Raw genomic sequence first — 21,676 nt, forward strand, 5'->3', positions numbered from 1 at the left:
TTAGAGATGAACGCTTTGATGTTAAAGAGGAAAAACCAAATGGTTTAGATGGTCAGGAAGAGAAAACCAGCTTTTTCATTGAGATTTGCCAAGTAATAAAGGTCATTCAGTATGTACTTTGGCTATGAAGAGTAGCACTTTAAATTATAACCCTCTTATATCCTATTATTTCTGGATTTCTTGGATGAGGTTTTTGTGGATCTTGGTAAGAAACCACTGGATTTTTTTAGGATTCTAAAAGATAGAGAAAATAATCTGACTTTTCCTGTTAGTACACTGGGATTCGTAGTACAGTACCGTAGTCCAGGCTTTACCCACACTCCATTGTCATCATCTGAGTTCAGTCACAGTTTTCAACGAGCCTCCTTTGGATGTTTCTATTGAATGGCTCATTTCATGATTTTGTTTTATGGATGGATGCCCTTCCTGACTCTACCCTAACTATTTATCTGGGTATGAGATTGGCATTGCGATGGGTGGCTTGCCCCCCCCCCCATTGGCTAGTTTCCTGGGTTTACCCCCACAAAGTGACACTTTGTAGTCCTTCCTTGATTGGCAACTGAGGGCATAACTACCTAAGAACAGTTGGGCACCTATTTTCAGGAAAAGTGCTGCATCATTGGTATTTAGTCATTGTCCAAAAAAATTGCATTGTTATTTTCATAATTTTTGTTAAATTCATCCAGAAAACTTGGTGCTTACTTTTCAGTGGCAAGCCCAACCAGGGAAACTGGTTTTTTTTTAAAGTCTGAATCAGGTCTTGAAATTGTCAAATTACCTTGTATCCTGAATTAAGGCATTATTTTCACCCACCAAGATAGGTATGTCTTTTGTGTAAGTCTTGAATTGTTCCTGTGAACTAATAGGCCTTTGCACAATACTGTCGGGAGATGTTCTGTAAGTCAATTTTTTATTTCTTGCCTGTGGTACCCCTTGTCAATTTAGGGTCCTTATTACTAACTTTTGCAAATTTTATTTTTTATCCCAAATCCTGAGGAAAGGATGCTTTTTGCATCCATAAATGTTTTCATTTTGCCAAAAACTTTTCATCTCGTGGTAAAAGTCTTATGACTAATCTTTTCCATTATTTTGTGTAGCATTTTTGGGCAGAATTGATCTCATTACCATAATCAAGTTTGGGCATTTGAAGCCTGGTAACAATTGAAAATATGTATAACCAAAATTAATAGTCTTGGTGTCAGATCATTTCCATTAGTGTAACATATGCTTGAAACTGGGATTGAGATGTAATAAAAGAAATTTTTAAACATCTAACTTACCTGGTAGTTATATATATAGCTTAAGTCCCTGACGTCACGGCAGAATTTCAAAAACTCGCGGCAATCGCCGATCGGTAGTCAGGTGAACCACCTGTGCGCCCTCTACCCAGGTACCTGGAACCATTCCAACTATTCCTCAGATCTTCCCTACCGCTGTGTCGGTAACATCGATGGAATTTCGCTCGTAGCCTGTGTTTTTCGCAACTTATTTTGGTGAAGTACACTTTGGCTTGGCTTTCGCTTGTTCGCTTTTGGATTTTCTTATAACATATCTGACTTCATCGAGTGTGAAAATGTGTGTGGGGATGCAAGCGGCTTGCTAAAGTCTCCTTGGATCCCCACTTAGTATGTCTGAAGAACGGGAATGAAAGACCGGCTCAGAAGAGCCAAGAGTACTGTTTCTCACTCTTCTTGATATAACCAGGAATAGTTAATTCTTTTCCCTTGATAACTATCCTATTGATCCTTCTCCTGTAGTGGTAGTCTCTGAACCCCTACTGAAACAGGTAAGGACCCAATACTTAATGATTTGTTGGCTGCCATTCAGACCCTGGCCCAACAGGTAAAATCCCTCTCAGAAGACAGGGATAATATGTGATCGGTAATAAGAGATCTAAAAATACAAGTGTTAATATGTTGTTAGTGCAAGTGCAGTGGAGGGTGCGACCGCTCGGTCCTGTTGTGCTCCTAGTCCTAGACCTCTTTCAAGCTCACCAACCCCTGTGAGAAGGAAAGTCGACAGGCGAAGGGAGGCAAGAGGCTTTAGCTACCGAGCAGTCGTCCCCTCGAGCGTACCTGTTGACGTTTCCCAGGACGCTCACCCTCGCCATAGGAAAGGCGAGGTTAAAGTGTTTTTTCGTCCATTGGTTGCTGTACGTCAACCGGAGGAAGCTTTTGACCGATGTCGCACAGGCGGCCAGTTCTCAAGTAACCTCTAGGTTTGACGGGACAGCGAAAGTTAGAAGTATGGACGCCAGGACGTCGGGCGTCGAGAAGCTGGACGCCAGGACGTCGAGCGTCGAGAAGCTGGACGCCAGGATGTCAGACGTAGAGAAGCTGGACGCCTGGACGTCAAGTGTCGAGAAGTTAGACGCCAGGACGTCAGGCGTCATGAAGCTGGACGCCAAGACATTAAGCTTCAAGAAAATGGACGCCAACACGCCAGGCGTCAAGAGACTGGACGCCAGGGCGCCAGGCGTCAAGATGATATTTTGAAAGACGTCGCTACTTCCGTCTTCGTAAAATCGGAAGAAGAGAATGATAATATCTCGCATTCTCCTGTGAATCCTATTGTAGAGATTTCTGACGAAGACAATATAAAAGGCCATCAGCTTTTATCAGACTTGAAAAGGCTTATGAAGATATTTTTGGAAATTTTTCCAGAGAAATTTATCCTGACTGCTCCTCGTTCCCCGCCTTCAGAATTTACTCTTGTGAAGCCTAAGAGCGTCTAAAGAATGGCAGCATTCGAAGGAGAAACAAGAATGGATACTCCAACCAAACTAGCTCAAGAAGGAGAAACAATGAAAGACAGCCTTTTACCTTTTTCCTCATATATCTGATGACTCTGTGTATGGATGGGGAAAGGGGTTGTTGGTCTATATCAGATAGTTCCAAAGAACATTTCAACTGCACCTTTTCAGCGGGACTCATATATCTGAAGAAAAGGCCCATCTTTGAATCTCTTTCCTGGCTAATGGGGTCTTTCCTGGCTAATGGGGTCACGCCCAATCAAAATCAGAATTGATTTATACCTCTTTTTCCTCTCACCCCTTCTCTCAAGATTTGGTAAAGAGGCCTTTTCATCTTTGGCCCAGAAAACCATGTAAGATTTAAGATCTAAAACAGCAAGAAAAGTCCTACCTACGACTTTCATCGCTAAAAAGAGTAAGGCTGAGGTTCCTGTGTTTCAGGTATTTCAGCTCTTTCATGGTCGGCCCTCCGATAGAGGTTCCTCTAGGGCGGGTAGATGAATGACAACGAGAAGAGGCTCTACACAGGGAAGAAGAAGGACCTGCCTTTCTTCTCCTGCAGACTGCGGTAGGAGCCGGACTGTCCAGCCTGAGTAGGCCCCCCTCTAGTAACAAGACAATTCGACCTTTCTGCCAAATGCAACGACAGAACCAAGGCAAAGGTTCTACAGCAACAAGTGTCTATGATGTTGCAAAAGGAGACCAGACAGAGAGTTCAGGATCCGAATTCCCCAGGATTCTACATTCGGTTATTCCTGATCCCCAAATGCTTGGGGGGTTAGAGACCGGTGCTAGACGGGATTGCACTCAACTTTTTTGTGCAATAAACAAAGGTCGCTATGGAAACGACAAAATTGGTTCTAGCAGTGGTCAGACAGCATGACTGGATGGCCTCACTGGACCTCCAGGATGCGTATTTTCACGTCCCCATGCACCCGATCTCCAAGAATTTTCTGAAGTTCGCCCACGGAAAGGTTTTATAGTTTCGGTCTCTCTCTTTCGGCCTAAACAGACAAGGTTGACGTCTGGCTCTGGAGCCGAGACCTCTCAAGAGCAAGTTACCCAATATTGAGGGACGTCATGATAACACTTCATAGACTACAGATTGTAGCCACTGCAGCAGCCGGAGCTCTTCCCTTCCAGCCCCAAGGGTAGCTCTCCTACTAAGAACAAACATAGACAGTTCTATTCAGTCAGGATACAGGGCTGCAAGAGCGTGGCGGACAATGTGCTGCCTTCCGACATCCTCCTCTTCCTCCTTCGGATTGGTACTGTCTGCATGAACCCTCCACGGTCCATTATTGACGATGAGAAGGAAATAATTGCCGTAGTTGAGGCTTCCCCAGCCTGTCCCCAACAGCAGGAAGCCCGCATATAGCTTCTTTACTATAAAATATGCAGCAGACTTTGTCTTCCCAGCTGCAAGCGTGACAACCAGGAAAACAGAAGAAGGATAATAGACGTCCAACTAAAGCTTCTAGACGTCCAGAAGTTTAAGACGCTGAACGTAGTGAATGAAACTCTAGACGCTGGATGCAGTGGCGTCAAGCATCTAGGAGTGAAATACCATGATGACAAGCGTCAATGAACCCAAGACGTCAAGCGCCAAGGCATTGGACGTCAGGCGTCAGGCTTCAAGATATTGGAAGCCAAGACGTGGAGTTAGCTTAGGACGCAAGATGCACTGGCATCAAGCGTCTAACAAAGAATTAGGTCTACTGATAAACAGATAGAAATCTCAGCTGATCCCATCCCAAGAGGTTCTATACCTTAGGATGAAGATTCAGAGTCAGGATTTTCGGGCTTTTCCGTTTATTATAAAGACAGGACAAGCCTCAAGAAAATTTCAGAACTTTATAAAGAGACAGTCATGCTTGGCAAAGGAATGGATGAGTCTGCTGGGAACCCTTTTCCTCGCTGGAACGGTTTGTCTCCTTTGAGAGGTTAATTCTATGCCCGTTACAGTTTCATCTAAATCGGAACTGGGACAAGGAAATAGAACTGGAGACCAAGTGCATCCCCATTTCGGAACCAATAAGACCGTATTTGTTGTAGTGGTGGAACGCCCCCGTCAAGCTCCAGGAGGTCCCTTCTCTATATTAGAGGAACCCAGACCTAGTGTTGTTATCCGACGCGCCGGACTCAGTATGGGGAGCAACACGAGGGAAATAAAAAGTCTCGGGCTCCTGGACCAGAGAGCAGGAGGATTTAAACATCAATTAGAAGGAATTAACTGCAATCCTTCTAGCTCTCAGGAGTTCGAACACAGTGGGGAACAAAGAGGTGCAGGTCAACACCGACAACACGGCAGTGTTGGCCTACATCAGCAAACAAGGGGGCACTTCACTCCAGGTCTCTATACGAGACAATAAGAGAATCTCTTCTTTGGGCAAAGGAGGAGAATGTAAAACTAGTAACCCACTTTATCCAAGGGGAGAAAAAAATGTGAGGGCGGACATTCTGAGCAGGAAATAAAGTCCTCTCAAAAGAATGAACGCTACATCAGGACTTTGGGGACGTCCTTGCATAGATCTCTTTGCCACAGCGCAAACGAAGAGGTTGGACACTTACTGCTCTCCAGTACCAGATCCCGGGGCTATATACATAGACGCGTTCCTGGTGGACTGGTCCAACTTGGACGTGTATGCATTTCCCTATTTCAAGATAATACACAGGGTACTGAAAAAAATTTGTGTCACATGAGAGGACCGGAATGACCCTTGTGGCCCCTTACTAAACGACAAGAGATTGGTTCCCAGAAGTACTGGATTGGATGGTGGACATCCCGAGTAGCCTACCTCAGAGAGTAGATCTACTCAAACAACCCCACTTGGAAAGATATTACCAAAACCTACAAGCGCTACTAGTAACTGCTTTGGACTATCGGAAAACTCACAAGAGCCAGAAGTTTTTCGAAGGAGGCAGCTGGCGCTATAGAAAATCAAGGAAGTTATCCACCATTAAGGTATACCAATCCAAGTGGGAGGTATTTAGAGGATGGTGCAAGGACAACCATGTGTCCTCTTCCAATATTTCTGTAACCCAAATTTGTATATAGAGAACTCACCAGCATGGAACCTAGACGTGGTCCTGAGGTTCCTCATGGGGAGTAGGTTCGATCCCTTGCAGAGGGCATCTTTAAAGGACCTCACCATGAAAACTCTTTTCTTGGTCAGTTTGGCCGCAGCGAAAAGAGTTAGTGAGATACATGCTCTCAGCAAGAATATAGATTTTATAAAAGGCAAGGCAATCTGCTCACTGCAACTAGGCTTCCTTGCAAAAAATGAATACTCATCACAACCCTAGCCCAGAACGTTCGAGATTCCGAACCTAACGGACATAACAGGGGGGAGGAGAGAGAGAGTCCTATTCTGGTAAGGGCTCTAAGGCTCTACCTGGATAGGACAAAGGACTTTAGAAGGAATTCAGAAGGGCTTTGGTGCTCAGTCAAAAGCTCTCTGTATAGATGTCGAAGAATGCTCTGTTTTATTTTATCAGACAGTTGATAAAAGAAGCAAATATGGAATGTAGAGAGATAGACTACAAGATTCTGAAAGTAAAGACGCACGAGGTCAGGGCAGTAGCAACCTCTGTAGCTCTTAAACAGAACAGGTCCCTGCAGAGTATCTTGGACACGACCTTCTGGAGAAGCAAGTTAGTATTTGCCTCTCACTATCTAAAACAAGTCAAGACATTATGCGAAGATTGCTATACGCTGTGCCCGTTTATAGCATCTAATTCAGTAATGGGAGAGGGGAATACCCTACAATCCCATAAACCAATACCCTTTTTCTTACCTTGGAATTGAGAATTTTTATGGTTGTTTGTGAAGACTGGACGCAGTCTTCCGCAATCATTGGGATGAAAGTTCCTTGGTAGAGCCCGGAACAAGGGTATTGAGAGGAGGTCTAGTCACATAGAGGTTATACACCGGTTGACAGCCCCTAGAGATTTTCAGCCCCCTGGGTGGATCGCTGGATCTCTTAAGGAATGCAGACATAATGAGAGGGAGTTCATTGAAGTCAGCTTCCTTAATCCAATCCTATAAAACAATACCCTTTGTTCTTGCCTTGGAATGGTTGAAATTTGATGGTTGTTTGTGAAGATTGAACGCAGTCTTCCACAATCATTGATTTTAGTCAGATGATCATTTTGTTCCTTGGTGATGCCCGGAACAAGGGTATTATAGGTTGTCTGTCACATAGAGGTTGGTACACCGGTTGGCAGCTCCTAGAGGTCTTCAGCCCCCTGAGTGGATCGCTGGACCTCTTAAGGAATACAGACATAATGAGGCGGAGTTCATTGAACTCAGCTTCCTTAATCCAATTCCATAAAACAATACCCTTTGTTCTTACCTTGGAATGGTTGAAATTTTATGGTTGTTTGTGAAGATTGAATGCAGTCTTCCACAATCATTGATTTTAGTCAGATGATCATTTTGTTCCTTGGTGGCGCCGGAACAAGGGTATTATAGGTTGTCTGTCACATAGAGGTTGGTACACGGTTGGCAGCTCCTAGAGGTCTTCAGCCCCTGAGTGGATCGCTGGACCTCTTAAGGAAAGCAGACAAAATGAGGGAGTTCATTGAAGTCAGCTTCCTTAATCCAGGTAAGGACCTTAAGTTGGTTTATTAACCCTTAAGCAAATTCCAACGATGTTGGCTGTCTCTGACCCTCCACCAAAGGTGTCAATCAGCTATATATATAACTACCAGGTAAGTTAGATGTTTAAAAATGATATTTTCATAATAAAATAAATTTTTGAACATACTTACCTGGTAGTTTATATAATTAAATTCCCACCCTCCTCCCCTCTAGAGACTAGGGGCATGGAAGATCTGAGGAATAGTTGGAATGGTTCCAGGTACCTGGGTAGAGGGCGCACAGGTGGTTCACCTGACTACCGATCGGCGATTGCCGCGAGTTTTGAAATTCTGCCGTGACGTCAGGGACTTAAGCTATATATATAACTACCAGGTAAGTATGTTCAAAAATTTATTTTATTATGAAAATATCATATTTCAAAACTTTTCTACCAGTTCATTTTCACTTGCAATCTTATTCAAAATGATTATCTTTTTTATTGTAGATTTTTGTAGTATTGCAGTGATCTTACCAGTTTTAGTTACATATCTTATTTCATTTACTTATATTCTGATTAAAACTTTGATTTTTCCAAAAGCTTTCAACGGATAATTCTTATAAGTGATGTACGGGTAATTTTAGGATGAAAATACTGAAATCAAACCAGTGGGTAGAAGGGACTTTACTGTGGCCTTCCATGGTCTTGGGTTGAATCCATGAGGGTACAATCAGTGATTTATTATCTTTTTTTGTTCACTTCTTTGTTACAAAAATGCACTCAAGTGTGACAGTATTTTAGTGAAACTCTAATTTGGCTCTTTCAAGTTTTCAATTTTAAATTGTTAATATTTAGTCATGAAGCAATTTGGGAAAATGATTTATCAATGGCCATTCACATAATGTTGAATTTTCTTTAGTTACTGTATTGATGGAATATAAGACCCCTTCTCCTATTCTAGGAGGAAATATTAAGAAAAATTTGGACAAGCAAGTAATGTTATTAAAATATTGTTTAAATAATGTAAAAACTCAGACCAAACATATAACTAAGTAACATAGGATATGGTATTTTGTTAATTAATTCTGTTTGATTTACATCAGAAAAAATTTTATAATCTTATTATCATTTTGATTCTGATTTAATGTTGTTAAGTGACAATGAATTAGGGAGCGTTTAAATTTGCAAACAAAGTGAAAACAAAAAACAAAATTGTTGGTTAATTATAAGAAATTATTTAAGAGTTTGTGTATTAGAATAAGTTAACAAGTCAGCAGGTTGAATTTTTAATCCCAGGGCTTGATGGCCCTGATTTTTAGATACAACAGAAGGTGCTTTTGTTGGCTGGTACACTAAGTTGATGATGTATTTAGTCAGAAAAATTTGGAGTGTAGTTGCATGTTATTTTGACATGTTCTACAATTGTATTTAAACTATTCACTGTGCTGTGGCCAAATATTCTCTTTTCTCTTGCTCTCTCTCTCTCTCTCTCTCCTCTCTCTCTCTCTGTATTTGTTATTTATAAAAAATTTTGCAAAAGCACAGTGAGTGGAAATGCTAAATTCACAGATATTATGAAAAAGATCATTTTTGACTGAGAAACACCCAATTTTTTTAGAAGATAGATATTTCTTATTGACCACGGACCTTATGTTCAAGCTGTTGTCAAGTTAAGTATCATTTGTCAATAATTACAATACAGTAGTTTCAAACACAGAGCTATACAATATGTGCAACTCTAGTAATACCAGTACAAGTATGTAGTTGTAAAAGCATGCCAATTGGGAAAATAATTTTGAAAATTGACAGGCATTTAACAAAACATCTGTGAAAGAATGCTAGAAGTTACAGTGAAATGCTAATTTATTTAAATAAGTACATACCATGTCCATAATCAGTTCTACCCAATTTAGTACAAACTACCAGCCATGGTTTGATTAACCATTTTTATTTGTCAACCAAAATTGACCAGCTTTCAACACGTGGACCCTCAAAATCGTCCAAATGAAAATTAGCACAATTTTTTGTTCCATCAGAAGATGTCTCATCTGTGGAACAAATTGACAGTTCCAGCGCCCTTTCTCAACTGTGAGTGAATGAGCACTCAAACAAATTTTTGTCCAGGATATACGCTCAATTTCATTAATTTCAACAATTCTCTTGGTATAAATATCATGTACAACAAACTCAGGATTAAATGATCTGTTAAAAGCCAACCGTTTTGACATCGCTTCCCTAATTTTTTGTACACATCAGATAATTAACCTCTTTGATGTCATCACTGTTTACAGTAGTTAAGGAGTTAACGTATCTCGATAATGAATCATTATGTCCAAGTGCTATGCACAGTGCATGAATCAATGGGTCAGCATTCTTTGTAATTCTTTCAGGGAATCAAATACTGTTACTGATAGTCAAAGTGCATTGAAGCTGTTGTATAGTTTCAGTTTTGTGTCATGCCATTTGCAAGAGTTGTGTGTGTGTTTGTGCAGAGTATAAATGATTTCACTTGCTGTATCAACATATGGATGTAAGCACGTCTCATACTACATACTGTTGCAAGTTTGATGAGCAGAGTATAATTTTTGGTTTAGGATAAAATGGTGAAAAATAGTTAGTTTATTAATAATGGACGGGATCTTTAGTGAACCAAATGTTGTGTCAGGATACTTAACGCAGTGTTACTCTTGAAGGAGTTCTCTCATGCAGTTGGCAAGCTCAAATAAATGTCATCCATTTGTTGGCCTGGTTCCAAACAAGATTTTACTGTATGCAATGATGCAACACTGCTGGGTGTAGAAAAAACTAATAGTAGTAAAAATAGCCTCAATTAGAACAGATGCTGGTAATACTATAGTAATATCACAGCATTAAGGAGTTTGAACTCCAGTACAAAAACTGAAAAGTCAATTGAGTAGCAGGGGTAAATGTTAGTATATCCTCCCCCTTCAGGTGTATAACTCTGGTGTATATTTTGAACCATTTTTTGGAGGAGTAAGTGGGGGTCTTAAATTCCATCAAGTACATTAGTCTTTTCCAGATGCAGCTGTATATAAGTTTTTAATTATCTATTTGTAAATACACTGTATTGTATATTTGTGTTTTTAATGCTATATATTTTTTGGAACATTAGGTGGTGATATTAAGCAGAAGTGAGTGTAATGTTCAGATTAATCATTAAGAATTGTGTAGTCATCAATAACTCCATTTTTTCTGTATGCCCTCTAGGAATTTGAAGGAGAGAATTTTGCTATAGATCCGGTAAGGGTGTTTGAGTATTCATCTCTCTATTATTTAACTAAATCCCATTAGCAGGTATTTTAGGGAACTGAGCATGTTCAGTGAATGGGGCCACATGATCATAACCTGGTCTAGTCCATTAGCGGCATGATTGTAAAACTGAAACGTTTCAAACACTAGAGTTACCTGAGATGTAGCATAAAAAAATATGTACCACCCTAGCAAGTTTGTTTAGCTTTCAGTTCTTTCACCAAGTGTGTTTGTATGGTAACTTTCCACAAAATTTGTCTTATCTCTGATGGACATTGCATATTTTTCTAAAATGAATTTCAAGTCAACTTATCAAGAGGCTGTAAATGTGTACAAAACTTCCACCTGTATGCATTTTCTTCTTGCACTAAAGCTACCACCCAGTTGATCAGCAATATTTACTCTCATATTTTATCTATAATGTAAACTTTGGTATATTTTGTTTGATTGTACTGAATTGTTTTATTAGTTATTGCTTAATACTGTACAGTGAAAGTTTTTTTTTACTTGTATGAGACTTGAGTTTTATCAAAGAAGTACTGTGAAAGTTTTCAAAATCCAGTTAATAAAGTCATACTGAAATACAATCAGACAAAATATGCATAAGTGGTCTTTTATTATATATATGGTGATACCCTATCTTCTGGATGCAAAGAGCTGATAGTTCCAAGAGCTCTTTCCTTCTTTTAAGTCCCTGGCTGTTTCGTTGCCTCATCCCATTTTTGGATATGTGTGGCTTGTAGCTCCCCAATACACTGCCTTCCCTTCAGTTCCCAATTTTGTTGTTCCCTTTAGTTTTATAAGACATCAAGTTTTTGAGAATTGGCATCATTGGGAGATTTACAGGCTCTGAAAGTGGCAAAAATTCTATTGAAAATTTTGGGGAGATATCTTCAAACCCCCATACAAAACCATGATGTTAAATAATTTTACATTAGTCAATAGTTGCTGAAAGTTGTTTGATAATTGTAGCAATTATGGTGTCATGTTGCTGAATCAGGAGTAGAACTTACACTTTGTTTTGTCCATTTTATGTTTGATTTTATTTTACTAAAATACCTGTTGGAGCTTGTATAAGCATTTCAGTTTGTGCTTTTGAGGAAGCACATCAGAATGTATTAATGTTTAAAATTATTAGACATTGAAAAAAAAAGCATACTGTCAATACTGTTTAGCAAAACAGTGTTTATGGACTGATATATAAAGACAAAAACTGATTAGCCTGTTCTGATTTTGTCTTAGAAAGGCTCAGGCTAGTGTGTTTAGCTTCAATCATGTGAGATAAATCTGTTTGTTGATGAAGCTGTGAAAACTCACAGATAATGTTTTATTGACTGGCAGAATGTTATCAAAAAATTCTGAAAACTCTCTGCAGTCAACAGATTTTAGCTGAACTGATCTTTTTGTGTTTGAATGATGTTTTTGTACATGCAACTTACCCGTCAGATATATACTTAGCTATAGTCTCCGACGTTCCCGACAGAATTTCAAAACTCGCGGCACACGCACAGGTAGGTCAGGTGATCAACCATACCCGCCGCTGGGTGGCGGGAATAGGAACCATTCCCGTTTTCTAATCAGATTTTCTCTGTCGCTGGTTCCGGCAACATCTGTTGTTGGTTCCTCCTGCTTTGATTTTCGTTTTCTCGCTTGCTGAGGATCTGTTTGGCCTGATTTTGGTGACGTATTGGATCTTTGGTTTGGCATACGCTATTGTGGACTGTTTTTTGGATTTGCTTTTGGATTGTTCATTAAGATGTCTGACGTTAATGTTTCGCCTGTGTTCCGTGTGTGTGCTAGGCAAGAATGTAAGGTGAGGTTGCCGAAAGCTTCGGTAGACCCTCACACTGTATGTATGAGGTGTAGGGGGAATGATTGTTCTTCGGACAATAGGTGCAAGGAGTGTGAGAAATTGTCTGATCAGGAATGGAAGGTTTTGACTTCTTATCTGAAGAAGCTTGAAAAGGATAGAGTTAGGAAGGCTTCCTCCAGAAGCTCGAGTAGGTCTCGCTCTGCTGAGCATGATTTTAGAGATTAACCCAGTAGACTCTCCTAATCCTTTGGTTTCAGCCCCTTCTCCCTTCATCGAACCTGTGGATTCGTCCTCTGAAATGGCTGCGATGAAAGCGGAACTTTTTCGTGATGAAATCGCAACTGAGTGTGATGAAGGAAGGTAAGAGTGACAGTGATGTGCAGTGTCCCCAGTGTAGTGGAGGCGTCTGATCGGCTCCGCATTGCTCCTAGGCCTAGACCTCTTCCAAACTCCCAGGACCAGTGGAGGAGGAATGTCGAAAGCCGCAGGGAGGATGTAGAGCATCCCCAACGATCAGGCGTCCCTTCGGCAGATCCTGTTGTTGCGTCCCAGGCTGCCTTGGATCGCCATAGAAAAGGCATCCTGAAGAAGTGTTTTCGTCGTCTGACGCGTCTTCTCCGAGACGTGGTTGGAGTTCGGCTGAGGAGTCGCGCCCTCTGAAGAGATCCTTGGAAGGCTCCTAGAGTAGAGCGTTTGGACTCGAGCCCTGAGCGCTTCCCGGAGGATTCTCCTATTGTCAGGAAGAGAGCTCGTAGATCCCCTCCTCCTCTCCATCAGGGGTGAAGGATTCGACGTAAGAAGATTTTGATCGGCCTCCAGGAGCAGTTATCGGCACTTGTTGGATCTCTTGCAAAGGACACCTCTTCTCGTAGGAAGGATGACTTTCTTCCTGTCAAGAGTTCCAGGAAGCTCTCTTCTTCAACTCGTCGCTCTTCTCCCTGCCAAGCTTCCTTCTTCCAGCAAGTTTTCTTCGTCTCAAGACGCAACAGCGAGGCGCCAGTCTCCCAGCAGGCGCACTTCTTCCAGGCGCTCATCGGAGGAAGCGCCTCTCCTTCCAGGCGCATTTCGCCTCACAGTACTTCTCCTTTGGGCAGGCGCCGTCGTCTTCCAAGCTCCCTCCTTCCGGCAGACGCCGCTCTCCTACCAAGCGCCCTCGTTTTAGGGCCTCCTCTCCTGGAAGGCTCTCATCAGTGGACAGGACCCCTCTCCTGTCAGGCGCCCGTCCGGGTCAGGCGCCATTCTCCTGGCCATTCTCCTGGTAGGCGCTCTTCGTTGGACAGGAGTGCTTCTCCTTCCAGGCTCGCTTCTCCTGATAGGGCTCTTCTTCTCTTAAGCCTTCCTCTCCGCCTGCTGCTTTGGAGGAAGTTTCAGAAGAGGATTCTCCTAAGGACGCTGGAGTTTTGGATTACAAACGGTTGGCAGGTTTCTAATTCAGGAGTTTGGAGATTCTCTTTGTCATGCTGCCCTCCTTCTCCGGGATCTTTGTGGGACAGCACCAAGTCAACTAGACCCTCTTCGTTTGTCAAGATGCGCCCTACGATTTCGATGAGGAAGGCCTTTAAAGGAGTCGGGGAGTGGATGCAGTCTAAGAAGGATGCAAGCAAGACGGTTTTCTCTTTCCTCCTTTGAAACTTTTGGGAAAATCAGAATGTGGTATGAGACCAAGGAGCCTATGGGGTTGGGGCTCCCCCACATCAGCTGACGCAGATTTCTCTAATCTAGTTGACTCCTCCAGGAGACTTTCCCTTTCTTCAGCGAAGGCGACTTGGGGAATGAGCGAAATGGATCATCTCCTCAAGGGTCTTTTTAGAGTTGTGGAGGTCTTCAACTTTATGGATTGGTCTCTTGAGCTTTGGCCAACAGGACTCGGGATCCCGAATTCCTGTGTATGGATGACTTTGTGAGTGTTTTGTCTTGCTTGGACAAAGCAGTGAGGGACGGTTCCATGGAAGTCGCTGCCTTATTCGGAGCTGCTATTCTGAAGAAGAGATCAGTATTCAGCTCTTTCCTCACGAAGTCTGTGTCTCCTCTTCAGAGATCCTCTCTTCTGTTTGCTCCTTTTTCTCCTCACCTTTTTCCTCAAAATTTGGTGAAGGAGATTTCTCGCTCTTTATCTGAAAAGGCGACACAAGACCTTTTGGCCCAGTCATTGAAGAGGATCAGACCTGCCGTCCCTTTCGCCAAGAAGGAGAAGGCTCCTTTCAGGAGCCCTTTCGAGGTGGTCCTTCGTCCAGATCCTCCTTCAGGAGCAAAAGACCCGAGAGAAGAGGAAGGTCTTCCTCTCGTTCTATCAGAAGGACCAAATGAAGAACGAGTACTCCAGACGACAGTGGGTGCCAGACTGTTACAATTCGCCGAGGTCTGGGCACAGAGAGGGGCGGACGACTGGTCCCTCTCCATTTTAAGAAGAGGCTACCTTATCCCCTTCAGGGAAAGTCCTCCTTTAACATCAACTCCCAGGGAGTTATCCGCCAGCTACAGGGATCCCATCAAGAACCAGGCTCTTTTTCTAGCAGTGGAACAAATGTTAGAAAAGGAAGCAATAGAACCGGTTCAAGACCTCCATTCCCCCGGGTTTTACAACCGTCTTTTTCTGGTTCCGAAATCCTCGGGGGGTTGGAGACCGGTTCTGGATGTAAGCGCCCTGAATTTCTTCATAATCAAGACGAAATTCAAAATGGAAACTACCTCTTCAGTTCTTGCAGCTCTTCGTCCAGGGGATTGGATGGTCTCCCTGGACCTGCAGGACGCTTACTTCCACATTCCCATTCATCCCTCGTCAAGAAAGTTCCTGAGGTTCGTGATTCGGGAAAAGTTTTTCAATTCAGGTCCCTGTGCTTCGGTCTTTCGACGGCCCCACAAGTGTTCACGGGCATCTTAAGGAATGTGGCACGCTGGCTTCACTTAGAGGGAGTGAGGATATCAATGTATCTCGACGATTGGCTGATTCGAGCTCAATCAAAGGACAGTTGTCTGGAGTACTTGTCGATCACCCTAAATATGACACAGTCCCTTGGACTATTAGTAAACCTACAGAAATCCCAGGTTGTTCCGCAGCAGAGCATTGTTTACCTGGGGATTCTGATGGATTCTCGGGTTTTCTAGCCTTTCCATCCCAAGAGAGAATAGATCGCTGCATAGAAAAGGTGACAGTTTTTCTAAGGAGAAAACATTGTTCAGCGAGGGAGTGGATGAGTCTGCTGGGGACCATTTCCTCGCTGGAACAGTTCGTCTCCTTGGGAAAACTTCATCTGAGACCTCTTCAGTTTTACCTAAAGGAGAGTTGGGACCAGAAGTCTCAGGACTTAGCAACTTTGTTCCAAATTTCGGACAAGATAAAAGAGGATCTCAACTGGTGGTTAGACCCTCGAAAATTACGCAAAGGACTGTCTCTTCAGTTACCGAGCCCTACCCTAGTGTTGTTCTCAGACGCCTCGAGTCGGGATGGGGGCAACACTAGGGTCGAGAGAAGTGTCAGGCACCTGGGAGGGAGACCAGGTGAACTGGCACATCAACAAGAAAGAGCTATCAGCAGTTCATTTGGCTCTCATCAAGTTCGAGTTCCTTGTCTCAGGACAAGTAGTCCAAGTGAACTCAGACAACACTACTGCCCTGGCTTATATAAGGAAACAGGGAGGAACACACTCCTTCTCCCTTTACGAAACAGCAAAAACGTTGCTGTTATGGGCTCAGGAGAGGAGGATCAGACTCCTCACCAGATTTGTACAGGGAGAGAGGAATGTGAGGGCCGACCTTCTCAGCAGGAAGGATCAGGTCCTTCCCACAGAGTGGACTCTCCATTCAGAAGTCTGCGAAAGACTGTGGAACCTGTGGGGAAGGCCGAATATCAACCTTTTGCAACCCACTGGAATGCAAGGCTGAAAACTACTGCTCTCCGATATCGGACCCGAGAGCAGTTGCAATAGACAGTCTTCTCCTAGATTGGACAGGATTAGACGGATATGCTTTTCCCCATTCAAGATCCTGGGAGAAGTGGTAAGAAAGTTTGCATCATCGGAAGGCGCGAGACTGACACTGGTAGCTCCGTTTTGGCCAGCTCAAGATTGGTTCACAGAGGTACTGGAATGGATAGTAGATTTTCCAAGATCGCTTCCACACAGGAACGATCTTCTCAAACAGCCCCACTTCAACAGATTCCACAAGAATCTCCCCGCTCTCAGTCTAACTGCCTTCAGACTATCGAAGGTCTGGTCAGAGCGAAGGGTTTTTCGCACAAAGCTGCGAAGGCTATTGCAAGAGCCAGGAGATCCTCAACCCTTCGCGTCTACCAGTCGAAGTGGGAGGTCTTTAGAAGATGGTGCAGGACCAATAAGATATCCTCTTCCAGTACCTCTGTGACAAACATTGCTGATTTCTTTATCTTCCTGAGGGAACATTGCAACCTCGCTGTATCCACAATTAAAGGGATACAGGAGTATGTTATCTTCAGTTTTCAGACACAGAGATCTGAATATCTCGGAAAACAGAGACCTTCATGACCTTATAAGGTCTTTTGAAACGTCAAAATTCATGACTTGAAACCTCCCAGTTGGAATCTAGACATAGTCTTGAAATTCTTAATGTCTAAAAATTCGAACCTCCTCATCAAGCTTCCTTCAGGGATCTCACCAGGAAGTCACTTTTCCTCTTTGCCCTTGCCTCAGCTAAGAGAATAAGTGAAATACAAGCCTTAGATGGCAAAGTTGGTTTTAAGGAAGGTTCGGCTATATGCTCCTTTAAACCATTCTTTCTAGCTAAGAATGAGAATCCTTCTAAACCGTGGCCAAGAACCTTTGAATTAAAAGGTCTTTCTTCTGTGACGGGACATGAGTTGGAGAGGACTCTATGCCCTGTCAGGAGCCTTAAATTCTACTTAGAAAGAAGAAATCTCTGGGAGGATCGGTTGAAAGTCTTTGGTGCTCTGTCAGGAATCCTTCACGAGCGATCTCAAAGAATGCGCTGTCTTTTTTTATTAAGGACGTCATCAAGGAAGCGCATATCTCATGTGAGGATGAGCACTTTAAGCTCCTTAGAGTGAAAGCACATGAAGTGAGAGCCATTGCTACATCCTTGGCTTTTCACAAGACGTTGTCTCTCCAGTCTATTTAGAGGCAACCTATTGGAGGTGTAATTCAACGTTCGCATCTCATTACTTACGAGATATTAGAGTAGACATGATAAGTGCTTCTCTCTAGGAGCATACGTATCTGCGGATTCGGTGCTGGGACAGGGAGCTGAATCCAATCCTATTTAGTTTAGTTAATTCAGTTGTTTTTAAGCTTGGTGGTGTGTGTTTTTATGGTTGGTTGAAAGAGGGTGATGGAATTATGCTTCCCCTTTCAATTCTTATCACTAACAAGGTTAGGATTGGTCAGGTGGTCGGGATTGGTTGTCATGTTCCTTGTAATTTGTATGGACACCTAGCTCTGTCATGTAAGAGGATAGCCCCCATTGATACGATTCAGGTGTAGGCTCGGTCATGTAAGTGGGTCAGCCCCCTTGACACGATCCGCTATAGGCTCTGCCATGTTAGTGGGTCATCCCCATTGGCACGATCCAGAAGGGCTGTCAGTCACAGGTCACATCCTCGCTGAAGCTCCTGAGGCAAGCAGACTCATAGACAGTATCCATGAAGTCTTCTGCCCAATCAGGTAAGAACCATGGTTTTTTGTTTATCCTACAACATATGTTGTTTCCCGTTTTTAGTTATTTTCTGTCTCTTGCCCTCCTCCAAGGGTGCCATTCAGCTAAGTATATATCTGACGGGTAAGTTGCATGTACAAAAATGATATTTTTATGATAAAATAAAGTTTTGTACATACTTACCCGGCAGATATATACGATTGATAACCGCCCAGCCTCCCCTCAGGAGACAGGTGGAAGAGAAAATCTGATTAGAAAACGGAATGGTTCCTATTCCGCCACCCAGCGGCGGGTATGGTTGATCACCTGACCTACCTGTGCGTGTGCCGCGAGTTTTGAAATTCTGTCGGGAACGCCGGAGACTATAGCTAAGTATATATCTGCCGGGTAAGTATGTACAAAACTTTATTTTATCATAAAAATATCATATTTCATACCACCATAAGTGTTATTATTTGGGATGAATCTTGCCTACTGTTAAAGTTAGCTTACATCTCCACACCGATGGGTGAGGAGATGTAAGCTAGCTTTAACAGTAGGTAAGCATCCAAATAATCAATTTTATTATGAAAATTTAAATATTATTATAACAAAAGGATAGATGTATGAAGGAAATAGGGAAGTTCTTTGGCTTATGGTTATTTTACAAAACTCACTTCAATTCATAGGTTTCGTCAGGTAGATTTGTATACAATAATTAACTTTTCTAGCTTTGCTATTTGACAAAAATTACTTAATTTCACAGGGTGTATTCAATAGAAGTGGATCCAGTAATTAGCAAGGTGTATTCCGTAAAATGACTAGGACTTAACTATATAACAGTTACTTTGCAAGATGATATCATTACAGTGGGGCCTTGGTTCTCAAAGTTAATCCATTCCAGAGGGCTGTTTCAAAACTGATTTTTTTTTTAAACCAAATAAATTTTTTCGATAATAAATCATGTGAGTTGGATGAATCCAGTTCAGTCCAACAAGAATTATGGATTATAAAGCAAGATGGATTAATCCACACCAGACCCACAGATTGTGCATTTTAAAGTATTTTAACCCAGAGTTTTTGTAGGTGAAGTAGAAATAGTATTGCAGCAGCGGATGGATCATCCACAACAACAATAAACAATAAACATATGAAGTAAATGTAAATTTAACTTCAGTTCACCCGTACTGAGTAGAGTTGATGGCATAAGTAGGTGGTGAGGAAAGTGAAGGGGAAAAGGAGATGTCATTCTTTGGAAGGGAACTCACCTTCCATAAAAATGTCTGGTAACTCTCCCTCTGGGTTTCTTTCTCTTTTCTGTTTCCGTGCACCTCTAACCTTGAAAGAATCACTTCCTCTATTGGCACTTGCTCCATGGTTTTTTAACAGGAGGTCAGGATGTAAATGCTTTGCTTATTTAAAAATGATGGTCTGATTAATACAACCACCAGCTGTTTTTCATTTATCCAAATAAACAACCGTTTTCCTACCTCAGCATTTTTCTGTGTTCCTTGTTTTGTAAGCACCGTCATCCATTATGCAACATCAGCTCCTTTGATGTCCACCTTATTTTTGATCATGTTGCAGGTCATAGATTGCATTACTGAACTGTGCAGCAAAATCAGATGCACAAACTCCACTTTCATATTTTGCTATGAGATCTTTTTTCATCTGTCATGGCTCTAACAACTCTCCTTTTGGGTTTGCTGCTGCCACTACCCTTCTTTGACCCCAAGGTGGCAGATTTAACAAGAATATTAAAAAACACCAACAAGAACAAAAACAAAAACAAGAAAGTGTACCACGAATTTTAGCGCAGATGTGCTTTGAACGACAGCTTTTGGCAGATCTTTCCAATTACCCTCTCTTGCCCTTTGTTTTAGAAGTTTGGCTGAGGGATGCACCGCATACAGGTTCAGACCTGCTATACAGGTCCCAGCAAACCACAGTTGGTTCTTTTAGAACCAAGGATACATTTGACAACAGATTTTGTTTTTCTTGGACATTATATTTGAGAACTGAATTGTTTGAGATGGGAGACTTTCAAGAACTAAAGTCCCATTGTGTAAGATTACACAGTGACATACTGGAGCAGTAATATTATTTCAGCAATGCTTTTTACAGTGATATAATGTTATTGATTTTGAGATTTTGTCTTGCTAATAAAATGCATGGAATATCATTGTCAATTTCAGCCCCAACTTTCAAGTTTTGTGGTTGTTTTACATTGTTGAAAAATGGTAAAAGACTTCCCTTACATTTTAGGTGGAGATTACCAATTTAATTTTTTTTTTGTTCAGTTACTGGAGTCAAAAGTGTTTTAAAAAGATGGAAATTTTGGACAATTATTACCTGTCAGCTTTTCATCTTCATTCTTGCTAATGATCATTTATTATATAATGTTTAAGTTGGAAGCCCCTTTTTTTAATTTACCAGTGCACAGGTAAATCAGTAAAATTAGCCAGCATTTTTTTTAACAACTGAATTGTGGTACAGATATTCCTGTTTTCATGATATACAAGTCAGAAATGTAGGAACACAATGTAAGTTTGGCTGTAGTTATAATTTTTTCTTTTGTTTCATATTACTTTTTCTTCTCCAGAAGAAAATTTTTGATGTAGAGAAGTTTTCTGTTTGGTGTTAAGGAAGTTGTTATTAAGAGTTTTCATATTTTTTAAGGATTTTAAAAATTTAAAACAGTAGGTTAAACTTAAAAAAAATTGCCTTCACATATTCTTTATTTGTTTATCTACAGGATACACTTACTAGCAAGTTGCTGAATCTTTCTTCTGCAGCAGACATTGATTTAGATTCAAAATTGGATCTTATTGAAGGAAATACAGAATTTGCTGTTGAGGGAATTGAGGGGACATGGTTTGATGACAATTTCTGGACATCATCAGACAACAAGAAAAAGCAACAACAGTTAAAAGCAGAAGAAGAAAGGATAGCTGCAGAGGTATTTGATTTTTATTGAAATTTTGACCTTTGTTCTTTATAACTTGTAGCATACCGTTTCCTAATTTTTTGTATCAAAATGTGCAGTCAGTATGAACACTTGCTCTTAATTTTCATATACCGTTGTTTGTATTTTTATGTGAGTAGAACTGTTGTTACATTTAAAGTATTTCTAAGTAAGAATATTGTCGTTACCTACCTGGAAGTTTGACATAATGATAATAAATAACTTCAGATTGCACGGCTAGAAGAGTTGCAGCGGCTTCAAGAGCAGTACCCAGGCTTGGTAATTCGGGAAGTACCAAACAAACCGCCACCTCCCTATACGCCACCTCCATCGTCGCCCTCACCCACTCAGACTATGCCTCCTGCCTATAGACCTGCTTCTCCAGAGGGTCAGATGTCTCCTCCTGGAGTGCAGGCACCTTCCAGTGCTGTTAGGTGTGTCTATTATTATATTTTGGAACCTTTGTCAATACTGTATTGAGAAAAATATAAACTGCTAAAGCAATTCTTATTCATGGAATTTTGGTAGATAATTAGGAAAATAGTTGGCTCTAAGTAGAACTCATTTTCTACACACCCATTGATCATATACAAGCAGCCCTCGGTTATTGGCGGGGGTTCCGTTCTGGTGGTGTGATGATAACCGAAAATCGCCACTAACAGAAAATCGTCGAT

General features: G+C 41.7%; 1 protein-coding gene across 1 annotated transcript in view; it reads left to right on the top strand.

Moving 5' to 3' along the window:
- Window positions 1–21,676, top strand: part of LOC136855790 (fap1 adhesin-like) — a 95,828-nt gene that overhangs the window by 37,428 nt on the left and 36,724 nt on the right. Inside the window, exons 9-10 of the mRNA XM_067133145.1 lie at window positions 20,793–20,996; window positions 21,231–21,436. Coding sequence (XP_066989246.1) covers window positions 20,793–20,996; window positions 21,231–21,436 — 410 coding nt within the window. The remainder of the gene's footprint in view (window positions 1–20,792; window positions 20,997–21,230; window positions 21,437–21,676) is intronic.

The sequence above is a fragment of the Macrobrachium rosenbergii genome, chromosome 33 (genome assembly GCF_040412425.1).
Source record: "Macrobrachium rosenbergii isolate ZJJX-2024 chromosome 33, ASM4041242v1, whole genome shotgun sequence".
Classification (NCBI taxonomy): Eukaryota; Metazoa; Arthropoda; class Malacostraca; order Decapoda; family Palaemonidae; genus Macrobrachium; species Macrobrachium rosenbergii.